Genomic DNA, 13459 nt, shown 5'->3' on the forward strand with positions numbered 1-13459 from the left:
AAACTGTCCTTCAAATGTGAAGAAATGATGACATTCCCAGATAAAAGATGTATAGTCAACACCACTAGATGTTCCCTACAAGAAATGCTAAAGAGGGTCCTTCAAATTGAAACAAAAAGATACTAGACAGCTATATAAAGTCACATGAAAGTATAATGTTCTCCATTAAAGGTAAACATATGGGCAACTATAGAATCCTGTGTTATTGTAATTCTGGTGCATAAATCCACTTTTAATTCTTGTATAGAATCTATAAAATTACTCACACAAAAAATCTATAAATCTAAGTTAATAAGTACACAATATATAAATGTAAGTTTTAACAATAAAAAAAGGAGGAACTGTAAAGGAGAATTTTTGTATGCTAATGAAGATTAGTTGTTATCAGTGTAACATAAATTGCATAAATTTGAAATGTGTTACATAATCACAATGCTAGCCACCAAGAAAAATATCTATATATTGCACACAAAAGGAAATGAAAAGGGAATCAAAGTATGTCACTATAAAAAAAAATCAATGGATTACAAAGGAAGGGCAGTAAGAAAAGAAATGAGGAACCAAAAAGCCACAAGACATACAGAAAACAGGTGACAAACCAGCAATAGTAAATCCTTCCATATCAATAATTACTTTAAATATGAATAATCCAACTACTAGTCAAAAGACACATTGACTGAATGGATTTTTTAAAAAACTCTAACTCTCTGCTGCACACATGAGACTCATTTTAGATCCAACACATAAGCTGAAATGGAAAGGATGGAAAAAATATTTCATGTAACTAGTAACCACAAGAGAGCAGGGGTACCTATAATGGTATCAGATAAAATAGACTTTCAATGAAAAATCATCACAAGAGACTAGGAAGGATAATATATGATTAAAGAGTCAATTCACCAAGATATAATTATTATAAATATGTATGTACCAAACATCAGAACTCTTAAATATATGAAGCAAACATTAACATAATTGAAGAAAGAAATAGACAGCAATGCAGTAATATTAGGAGACTTCAATAACCTGCTTTCAATAATCGATAGGACAACCAGACAGAAGATCAATAAGGACAACAGAAGACTTGAAAAACACTACAGACCAACTGGATGGAACAGACACATACAGAACTCTCCACTCAATTCGTATCAAAATCTCAATATATCTTTGCAGAAATAGAAAAGAAAATACTCATCCTTAAATTAATATGGAAAATCAAGGGACCTTGAAAAGCCAAAACAATCTTGAAAACAAACAATAAAGTTGAAGAACTCACACTTTCTGACTTCAAAATTTACTACAAAGCTACAGTAATCAAAATATGGTGCTAGCATAAAGACAGACATATAGAACCATGGAACAGAATCGAGAACCTAAATAAAACCTTTGTGTATGTGGATAAATGATTTCTGACAAGGGTGCCAAGACCATTTAATGGGGGAAAAGACAGTCTTTTCATCAAATATTGCTGGGAAAACAGGATGTCCATATGCAAAAGTATGAAGTTAGACTCTTACCTTATACCATATACAAAAATCAACTCAAAATGTATCAAAGATCTACACACAGGCCTAAAACTATAATTCTCTTGGAAGAAAACATAGGAGAAAATGTAGCATTGAATTTGGCAACGATTTCACAGGTAAGACACCAAAAGTACAGGCAATAAAAACAACAACAAAAAAACAGATAAATTAGACTTCATTAAAATTATTGTTTGTCCATCAAAGGATACTATCAACAGAGTAAAAAGGCAACCCACACAACAGGAGAAAATACAGTTGGCCCTCTGTATCCATGAGTTCCTCATCTGTGGATTCCACCAACAACAGATTGAAAACATTGGGAAAAAAACCATCTGTACTAAACATGTACAGACTTTTTTTCTTGTAAATTATTCCCTAAAGAATAGAGTATAACAATGATTTACATAACAATTACATTGTATTAGGTATTATAAGTAATGCAGAGATTATTTAAAATATATGTGAGGATATGTATAGATTATATGCAAATACTACGCATTTAATATCAGGGACACAAGCATCTGCAGATTTTAGTATCTCTAGGGGGTCCTGGAATCAACCCCCACAAATACTGAGCAACAACTGTATTTGCAAATCACATATATAATAAGTGACAAATAACCAGAATATAGAAGAACTACAACCCAATAAAAAAAATTTAATGTGCAAAGAACTTCCAAGGTATACAAATGGACAAAAAGTACATGAAATGATGTTCAACATCACTAATTGTTAGAAAAATGCAGATCAAACCACAGTGAGAAACTACATACATTGGAATGGCTATTATTTGATTTTAGCCAAAAGGCTGAGAAGCAATAAGATAGCCATTATCAAAAAACAGAAAGCAAAAAATGTTGATAAGGATGTGGAGAAACTAGAACATTTGTACATTGCCAGTGGGAATATAAAATGGTGTTGCCCCTGTGGAAAACAGTATGGTAGTTCCTCAAAAAATTAAACATAAAACCATTATATGATCCAGCAATTTTACTTCTGGTATACACCCCAAAGAATTGAAAGCAAGGACAAGAACAGATATTTTTACACCTATGTTCATAGCAACATTAGTCACAATACCCAAAAGGTGGAAACAACCAAAATGGCCACTGACAGATGAATGAATAAACAAAAGGTGGTATATACATATAATGAAATATTATTCAGCCCTAAAAAGGGAATGAAGTTCTGATACCTGCTACAGCATGGATGAACTTTGCAGACATTATGCTAAGTGAAATGAGGCTCAAAAGGACAAATATTGCATTACTCCACTTATATGAAGTACCTGGAATAGTCAAATTCTTAGAGACACAAAGTAGAACACCGTGCACAGTGGCTCACGCCTGTAATCCCAGCACTTTCAGAGGCCAAGGTGGGTGGATCACCTGAGGTCGGGAGTTCAAGACCAGCCTGACCAACATGGAGAAACCCCATCTCTAATAAAAATACAAAATTAGCAGGGCGTGGTGGTACATGCCTATAATCCCAGCTACTCGAGAGGTTGAGGCAGGAGAATCGCTTGAACCCAGGAGGCGGAGGTTGTGGTGAGTCGAGATTGCGCCACTGCACTCCGGCCTGGGCAACAAGAGCAAAATTCCATCTCAAATAAGTAGAACAGTGGTTATCAGAGGCTTAAGGAAGTATGAAATGGGAAATTGTTATTTATTGAGTACAGAACTTCAGTTGAATGATTAAAAAGTTCTGGAGATGGAGAGCGGTGATGGTTACATGATGATGTGAATGTGCCTAATCCCACTAAAGTATACACTTAAAAATAAAGTGGTAAATTTTATGTTATATATATTTTACCACAATAAAAAATAAAGGAAAGGGAAAGGAAAGAAATGAAACCACTAGTGATCTAGTTACCTCTTGGGAACATTCTGGAAAAAATTTGTGCTAATGACAGAAACGGAAGGAAAAAGTTTTAATTATCTTTTAAACTTTAATAGGTAAATTTAGAGGTTATCTTGGGGCTACATGTTTGAATGAGTTTCTAGGTATGGGGCAAACCTCTTGTTTCCTCCCACTGACTTTGCTCATAGTCAAGGGTAATAAATCATGTAGTTACCTATCTACATTGTCTTGTTTGTACTATTCATTGGCATACTGTCTGAAACAAATCTTATATTTATTTATTAATTTTTTTTGAGGTGGAGTATCATTCTGTCACCCAGGCTGGAGTGCAGAGGTGTGATCTCAGCTGACTGCAACCTCCGCCTCCCAGGTTCAAGTGATTCTCCTGCCTCAGCCTCCAGAGTAGCTGGGATTACAGAAGCACGCTACCACACCCGGCTAATTTGTTTATTTTTAGAAGAGACAGGGTTTCACCATGTTGGCCAGGCTGGTCTTGAACTTCTGACCTGAAGTGATCCACCCGCCTTGACCTCCCAAGTGCTGGGATTACAGTCGTGAGCCACCGTGCCAGGCCACAGAAATCTTGTATTTAGAAATGGCAGAAACCCATTCTTTTAATGTGGAATTATGGTAGATATAGCAACCTGCTGCACTTCCTGTTTTTACTATCACCCAAAGAGGGGAGTAATACATATAGAATAGGGAGTGTGTGCATATATATGTGTGTGTGTGTGTGTGTGTGTGTATGTGTGTGTGTATATATATATATATATACACGCACATACACATACACGGTATTTACATGTTGACAATTACATTAATAGAGCATCTTGAAGTATAAGTGTATAACCTCTAAAAATGATAAAGTAGCAATTTTTGTGTTTGCTACTACTTCTATCATAAGTTTATCAATTTACTTGATGGAATACAGTATCTTCAAGTATTGGTTGAGATGGAGTAATTGATAAACTGTTCTCATTCTTTCCTCTAAAAATTGATTTTTAAAAAATATTTTCAGGCCGGGTGCGGTGGCTCACGCTTGTAATCCCAGCATTTTGGGAGGCCGAGGCGGGCGGATCATGAGGTCAGGAGATCAAGACCATCCTGGCCAACATGGTGAAACCCCGTCTCTACTAAAAATACAAAAAAAATTAGCTGGGTATGGCGGCTCATGCCTGTAGTCTCAGCTACTCGGGAGGCTGAGGCAGGAGAATTGCTTGAACCTCGGAGGCGAGACTGCCATGAGCCAAGATTGTGCTACTGCACTCCAGCCTAGTGACAGAGCGAGACTCCATCTCAAAAAAAAAAAGTTAAATATGTCAACATACTTTATCTCAGTATTTATGATCTATTTACTTTCTGAAAGATTTGGGGCATTTCGCTAAAGTATTTTATATATCATATCTAAAATAAATTATATACATAGCAAAAGTCAATTAAAAGTTGCAGGCCAGGCATGGTGACTTACGCCTGTAATCCTAGTGATTTGGGAGGCTAAGGCAAAAAGTTCGCTAGAGCCCAGTAGTTTGAGACTAGCTTAGGCAACATAGCAAGACCTTGTCTCTACAAAAATAAAAGTTTAAAAAAATTATCCAGGCACAGTGGTGCACACCTGCAGTCCCAGCTACTTGGGAGGCTGAGGCAAGATCACCTGAGCCCGGAAGTTTGAGCTGTACTTTTACTGTGAGCTATAATTGTGCCACTGTTCTCCAGCCTGGGCAACAGAGCACAACCCTATCTCAAAAAAAAAACAAGTTGCACAGTTATGTGATGTTGAATATCGGGCTGTTTTATACAAGTTAAAACTGTGTTTAGCTCTGAATTTGGGAAGGCAAAGGCAAAAAAGTGAAATAGGTTTACTTTGAGAAGCATCATGGTATAACAGAAAGAATGCAGTATTATAAGCAAACTGTCTCAGTCTAATTTTGTTCCACTACCTCCTCACTGCTACACACCTCTATACCTGTTTCTTCATCTGTAAAATGAGAATAGTTATGTTTAATTTAGTAATATTACATGATTAATCTGTCAAATTAGGTAATGGAAAACCATTCTGTTCTAAAACATGGTTCATGATCATTGTTTTTATTAATTTTTTAACACATGCAAATAGTAAATTTATCTAGATGGAAACACTTTTTCAGCATTCTATATTCACACTCAAGAATGTTTGTGCAGCCCAGGTGCATTGGCTTACACCTGTAATCCCAGCACTTTGGGAGGTCAAGGCAGGCAGATCACTTGAGGCCAGGAGTTCAAGACCAGCCTGGCCAAAATGGTGAAACCCTGTCTCTACAAAAAATACAAAAATAGCCTGGTGTGGTGGTGCATGCCTGTAGTCCCAGCTACTTGGGAGGCTAGGGTGGGAAAATCACCTGAGTCTGGGAGGTCAAGGCTGCATTGAGCCTTGATTGTACCACTACACTCCAGCCTGGGTGACAGAGTGAGACCTTATCTCAAAAAAAAAAAAAGCTTGTGTAAAAAAAAACTGAAAAGCAGCCCGGCAAGGTGGCTCACGCCTGTAATCCCAGCACTTTGGGAGGCCAAGGTGGGGAGATTGCCTGAGGTCAAGAGTTCAAGACCAGCCCAGCCAAAATGGGAAAACCCCGTCTCTACTAAAAATACAAAAAAATTAGCCAGATGTGGTGACGTGCGCCTGTAGTCTCAGCTACTCAGAAGGCTGAGGCAGGGAGAACTGCTTGAACCCGGGAAGTGGAGGTTGCAGTGAGCCGAGATCACGCCACTGCACTCCAGCCTGGGCAACAGAGCAAGACACCGTCTTATTAAAAAACAAAACAAAACAAAACTGAAAAGCAAGCTGGGTGTGGTAGTGTATCCCTACAGTCCCAGCTCCTTTGGAGGCTGAGGTAGGGGAACTGCTTGAGCCCAGGAGTTTTAGGCCAGCATGGAGAACCTAGCAAGACCCAATCTCTAAATTTTTAACTGAAAAACAAACTAAACATGTCTTAGAGTTTTGAAAAGGATAGACATTCTAGTCACATAGCTGTTTCTTATTATAACTCCTCTTTATAAGGTAAAATACTTAAATCATAATTCACTAAAGGCATTCCTGTGGAAAGGTGAAATGACAAGTTCTAAGTACACTCCTTTCTGATGGCTTACTTAACACAGAAGTTAGAAAGTTAGTTAGCTTATCTATAAACTTGTCTCTCGTATGTACCAGAAGCCTCAAGCCAACCTTTGGCAAGTGCTAGACTACAGTCAGTTTGAGACTGCATTTTCTACAAAAAATGTCAAGTACCAAACTCTGCAATGTTGATGAAAAAGAAACCTATATATGATACCAAATATGCAAGAAGCAGAGTTCAATTTCACAATGTTCAGTAGTGAAACTTGAATAGCTGGTCAACTTACTCAGAAAAGTGTCTCCTGACACATAGGGTGGACCACTAGCTAGCATGCTTATAAGCAAAAGCCTTAAATGAGAGGAATAGGGAATCAGAGAAGTTAATCAATCATAAAGCGGCCTGTGGAACAAGTATTGTTAGTACATTAAAAAACTATAGTGGAAAAAAAAAACTCCTTTACAGAGAAATAAGAACAAAATTATAATCCCAACTCTGCCACTAACTGACTTTGGACAAAACACTTAACCTATATGAGCCTCAACTTGTTCATCTATAAAATAAAACAATTTCAGATTAGGGAGTTTTAAGATTTCTTCCATGTCTAAAATATTATACTTCTGGGATTTAATTATTATTAAACCAAATCAGAAACTTCAAGACAGACTATTAGTAACACAGAGGAAACCTAACATAATAAACTGAGATGATCACTTACTGTATTAAAATTTAAAAATCTGCATTAAGTGAGCCACAGGTCAAAATCCAGTTTATAGCAAAGCAAAGCTTAACTTGTCTGCTGAATTTACTTACAAAAGTCTGTGTACATTTAAAGGAAAGTGACCTGATATCACCCAATATTAGGTAACAGCAAAAGGGTGTGGCTCAGAAAATGCACTTAACCACATGTAGAAAGCAATGAGGGACTGGGGAAAACCCTTTTGTTGCTGTAAAATTACTACAAGAATTAACACGTAGTTTCACTCAGTCAAGGCTGAGCACAATTTCAACACATTAAAAAAAAAAATGAAGATCAGTCTTCCTTGGAACCACAACTTCCTATTATTGAACAAAATCACCTCCTCCCAAACTAGGAAACAAACAAAGCAAAACTACCAGTTCTACAGTATTTATCCAGAAGCTTAAAATTTCATAAGCTTTTGGTCCAATAATTCTATTTCTACAGTTCTATACCAAGGAAATAATCCTACAAACAGAAAAAAAAAAAAAAAAAAAAAACTTCATGCCTATCTACCATAGGGTTATTTATGAAAAAGAAGAAATTGGAAACAATATAAATTTAACCAAAAAAGGAGTGGTTAAATAAAGCTATAGTATTTAATGGAATATTCAGCCATTAAAAACAGACTATGTAGGGACATTAAAAAGTTTTGAAGTGTTATAAGGCCAAAAAAAAAAAAAAGAAAAGAAAAGATACAGAATTATATATATATATACACAATATAATTCAAGCTGTGTTTAAAATAAATAAATAAAACATATATGTGGAGAAAAAGAGACTAGAAGCAAATTCATGTTAACTTTAGTTTTGTATAACTGGTAGGACTATAGGTAAATTTTCATAGTTTTCTGTTTTCCAAATTTTATTTAATGATTACGTTTTACTTCAAATAATGTTTAAAAACTTGAATGTAAAATAAATTATTTTATAAATCTTCAAAATATCCGTCTAAGGTACGTAGAGTATAAGTCAAGGCTATATAGCAATGGAAACCTTGGAAATGCCCTGAAGTCTTTTTAAAATGCAATGGATTTTAAAGAAAATCCCCCAAAGGAATATTTTTTGTTTTGTTTTTTTAAATCCTGGAAGATCTTGAGAAGTTAATTCTATGATTCTTACTTTTTAAAATGTAATTCCTAAGGTAAGAGAGGATTAAATCATGGAGAGAAGACACTACATAACAACAACAACATGGCTGAACGACACGATAGTTCTTAGGTATGCCATCAGCCTTCTAGCAACAAGTATATCTAGATATTAAGAAAATAAAATAATTTACCTAGGATCTCTGCCAGTTGATGAACAAGGCCAAAACCTAACTCATTTTCTCAATGACCATTCTCGTGGTATAGAAACTAGACTTTGGTATGGTAGTTTATAAGCCAAGAGTTGAAGCTTATGTTTTAAAAATGACAGTGCTTAGTTTTCTTTTTAAATTGAAAGCTACCTAAAAGCCTGGAACTTGCCAGCACACACTCAAGCCTCAGGCACTATTAAATTACGCATTCTTCTTGCTACCTGTTTTTCCAGGTTTTTTTTTTTTTTTCAATTTTGTGTACATCAAGGTCTACAGGCACATACCTACATACATGTGTTGCCCTTATTTTTTAGCCGCATATCTGTTTCCTTTGATATGTGACTACTTAAAATAGTATAAATGCAGACTTTCTGAAAGGCTTCTCTTAGTAAAAATAACTTTTAAGATATAACTTACAGAATAAATTTATTTTTTAAAATTACTTTCACCGATACTTTAAGTAGAATGTCTCCAATTATGACATGATAGTGTAAGTGCTGTTATCCCTACTCTCTTTACCTTTTACTTTTACCATTTCAGCTCTAAGTAGGTTATCTTCAAATTTTAAAAACTGTCCCCACTGTATTATTTTTCACATAATATCATTCATCTTTAGTCTTATCTTCACACATCATCCAACTTCAGAAGCCCATAAGATCTTCTGTTTTTCTGTAACTGACAGGGATGGGCAGAAGGTGCAAAAGAAAGAATAACAAATGGGAAATAGATGAAGTTGTTGTTAATATTTCTTTGCAGCTTCATAAAATTTTATGAAAGTCTTATAAAACCACAATCTTTTATATTTTATAAACTATTATCTCAATAGCCATTATCAAATACTCAGTAAAACACCAAAATTAGGAAATATATGCTATATAATACCTTTTAGAACACACAGTATTTTAAAATCACACTGTAGAATCCAAATGATGACCCACAGTTTGCAATTTTTCATTGGAGGAGCCCTCAGATGCTTCTAAATTTCAATTAACATCCTGTCCTTTCTTTGCCTTTTAATGCTTATTATTTCTTGACTAGTTTTTATAAATATCGTATCAAAATTTTCATTACCAAATCAGGTAAGTATACAGTTATCTTATGTATCTATGTGCAGTACATTTTAAACTATTTTATTTTGTTTCACTATTTTTAAGTACTTAAAAATAATAAAGATACAAATGTTAAGTCAATTACTTTTTACTCTGCTTAAACATTATTTTTATTTGTTTATTTGCAGGAAATCAGAGATGGTGGTTCTCTCAAAATGATTCACTTTGGTCTGGTGTAAACATTAAGAAAAAAAGAAAACTGCCTTCTTCATATCTAAACTTTTCATGGCCTGATACAGACTTAAAATCCCCCGTGTGGATTTTTAACAAGAGACAGTATGAATCATATAAATTAGTTAAGAGTTTTGAGTTGAGTGTTTTCAAAATAAAGTCTTATTATTTCAAAAACATGCAGCATAACAGCAAAGTGACCGTAAGTAAAAGTCTTTAACCTACTTATTTTCAATAATGTAAAATTTTGAAAGTGTCTTAAATTGTATGTTAATTAGGTGCTACAAAAATAGAATATTTAAACTTTGTTCTCCCAGGTACTTTAAAAAAGGGGCAGTAGGGGGCAGGCATAGTGCTCATGCCTGTAGTCCCAGTGCTTTAGGAGGCTAAGGCTGAAGGATCACTTGAGCCCAGGAGTTCAAGACTAGCCTGTGCAACATAGTGAAATGCTGTCTCTAGAAAAAGTTTTAAAAATTAGCCAGGCATGGTGGTACATGCTTATGAAGCTGAGGCAGAAGAATTGCTTGAGCCCAGGAGTTCAAGGCTACAGTGAGCTGTGATCGCGCCACTGCACTCTAACCTGGGCAACAGAGAGTGACCCTGTCTCCAAAAAAAAAAAAAAAAAAAGAAAAGAAAAGAAAGAAAGAAAGTCCTCTTCTGCTCTTGTTTACATTATTAATTTACATTACAAATACAGTATTTATTATGCAAATTTTTCAGCCCAGATCCATTGTTAGAAGACAATTCTCCATGGTTCTCTCGAATTACTGCTATGAGTAATTTGCCCTGACTGCCCCTTAGAACACAGATACTGTTTCCCTCTGGAGAAAGGGGCAGGCATGCTTATCGACTTTTATATGAGACTTGAGTTCTTTAAGCTCAGAATGCCTCTCCTTTACAATGACCATTGAGTGTGCAGGTGTCATCTAGCCCTCTTAACATTGCTCTATAAGAATAAGGCTGAGAGAATCCATGAAGAAAAGAAAAAAATGCCGATACCCTGGTTACTATCATTTGTCTCTGACTCAGGAGTCTCATGTCTTCTAACAGCATCCATGAAACTATAGTGTGATAACTTGTTAGCTAGTAAGTAGGGTAAAATCTCATACCCTTCACAGTTATTGACACCCATTCTTTAGCAGATAACTGATATTTCACAATTATAGACATCTATAGGCCAGGCACGGTGGCTCATGCCTGTAATCCCAGCACTTTGGGAGGCCAAGGTGGGCGAATCACGAGGTCAGGAGATGGAGACCATCCTAGACAACATGGTGAAACCCCGTCTCTACTAAAAATACAAAAAAAAAAAAAAAAATTAGCCGGGCGTGGTGGCGTGCACCTGTAGTCCCAACTACTTGGGAGGCTGAAGCAGGAGAATGGCGTGAACCCAGGGGGCAGAGGTTGCAGTGAGCTGAGGTTGCGCCATTATGCTCCAGCCTGGGTGACAAAGTAAGACTCCGTCGCAAAAAAAAAAAAAAAAATTATAGACATCTATAATAATAATCAACATTGTTTAATATTAGACAATAATTACATTATATAATTAAATCTTAGAGTTCAAAGTTAATCAGACTGAAGGCTTTTATACTTCAAATTTTTCTTTCTACTTCCCATTTATCTGTACCTCTACCAGAGGGTATGACAAAAAAAGGTGAAACTCAAATTAGATTTTTCATTTTGTTATTACTCTGAAAAAATTTTAATAATGTATAACATGTAAGCCAAACTGAGTTACCAGCAAATTTTCATTCTCCTATTCCCAACCTTCTTTATCACACAGATAATCAAAAGCTAACTAATTTTTAGAGAAAAAATTGTATTTAAAAAAATAGGGTTTTGTCAAGATTGCAGAATTTTCTCCAGATTTTCTGGGTAAATAGTCATTAACCCAAAATACCTTTCCTGTGAGATATTAAAGATAAAATATGGATATTGATACATCTATGTTGTTCTACATAATGATAATAATAATGAAAATGTTTGCCAGTTATGTAGGTGAAAATTAAACAAATCATAGTTCTTAAAGTACCCATTTTCCCCACTTCACATACCTCTAGAAAAATTAAATGTACAGAAAACCAAGTTTAGATAGTAAGAATATATTATGAATGATCTTTGATAATGTCCATGATTTATAAATGCTGTTATTTCCCAGATGTTGTAAATCTGAGAATATTAATTAAATTGACATTCCTCCTTTGCTAGAACCTGAAAGGATTATGAAGGGGCTACCATAGCTTTAAAGTAAGACGAGTGGTATAGGCAGGAACAGCTAGGTAGTATCTGTCCTAGCACTGACAGGTTCACAGGTTGTCCTTTAGGAATAGACCCATGAGCTTTTTCAACTATTTTCCAGATTTCTCAGATCTGAGGTAATTTCCACAGTAATTTATATTAGCTGTCACATTGTGTCTTATTGCTAGAATAAACTTTGTTTGGAATGCTAATGTCTAAAAGTTTTTACTTCATTAAAAGGCTGTGTAACCAAAACTTGGTATTATAGTTTCTTCTTAGTATCCTGAAATGTTTGTTAAGGAGTTATAATTATACCACTCTCTACTGAGAGTTTGATCAGTGCTACAACACACATAGCCCTGTACCTACATAGGGATTCTCAGTGAAACTCAGTGAGGAAGATACATCATCATCATCATCCCTACTCTATCGATGAAGAAACCTGATGAGCCTTCTAGCACCAGGTGTCACCTAGAAAGGACAGAGGGGCCTGGCCTCCCCTCCCACAATGTGCCAAGTGGAGTGTGAGCTGGCCCACACTGCCCTCAAGCAGCTGAAGGGTACTGTGTGCGATCAGGAGAAAACTGCTGGTGTATAGCTTCTGCAAACAGCCCACCCAGAGCGACTGCAAGATCCCTGCCCCTTCAGCCTCAGATGTGAAAGCGAAGGCCAAGTAGGAGGCATGGAATGTGAACAAAGGGATGTCTAAGATGGACACCATGAGGATCTATGTTGCCAAAGTAGAAAAGCTGAAGAAGAATGAGGCTGGCTAAGGACACATTAGCAAACACAAGGAAGCAGCATGGCTCCTCTGGTACAGAATGCTCTTCCTTAAAAACCTTGATGGCTGAAATGTCCTGAAACAAAAGCAAGTTTAGCTGAGACATCAATAAATCACTTAAACTGCATGAGAGTGACTGTCTGCTGCTGGAAAAGAGAAACACAGTGACTGTGAGTGCTCGGGAGGTGTCCAAATATACAAACTGGTTTTTTGTATGGTTTTGAGTGGAGTTCCCAGCTTTCCTATTATAAGAGTTAGGTAGGCATTTGGCAGGAGTAGAGGGGTTAGGGGGAAAATGTGCTATGGAAATGCCCAAGGGCTGAGGTCAGTGAGACCATTCTCCAGTGACAGCCTCTTGGGAGGCTGAGGCTCCAACCCTTTACCTCTTCAGGGTTGATTCACTAATAACCCAACACTACAAGGGGAAAGGGACTCTGTCCTCCAAAAAGCTGAAGTCAAGTCCATAAGGCCCCATTGGCACACAGGCCCTAAGAAGTTAATGTTTTTAGGGAGACCAAGTTTTTAGTGATAATGTGGTGAAATAATTGATGCAGCACAACACAGCAGATGAGAAACAATGGAGCACATAGTGTCAAAATACCAGCCTCAGAAAGACTCATCTATGGCCTAGCAACCAAAATTTTCTTGA

General features: G+C 36.2%; 1 protein-coding gene across 6 annotated transcripts in view; it reads left to right on the top strand.

Annotated features, from left to right (window-relative positions):
* The window catches only part of WDPCP (WD repeat containing planar cell polarity effector), a 482654-nt gene extending 470413 nt beyond the window's left edge, over nucleotides 1–12241 (top strand). For all 6 annotated transcript variants that reach the window (XM_031008388.3, XM_055378000.2, XM_055377998.2 and 3 more), the window contains one exon: nucleotides 9749–12241. In XM_031008388.3, coding sequence (XP_030864248.1) covers nucleotides 9749–9799 — 51 coding nt within the window. In that variant the 3' untranslated portion in view covers nucleotides 9800–12241. The remainder of the gene's footprint in view (nucleotides 1–9748) is intronic.
* Nucleotides 12242–13459: the final 1218 nt, after the last annotated feature.

Source organism: Gorilla gorilla, chromosome 12 (genome assembly GCF_029281585.2).
Source record: "Gorilla gorilla gorilla isolate KB3781 chromosome 12, NHGRI_mGorGor1-v2.1_pri, whole genome shotgun sequence".
Lineage (NCBI taxonomy): Eukaryota > Metazoa > Chordata > Mammalia > Primates > Hominidae > Gorilla > Gorilla gorilla.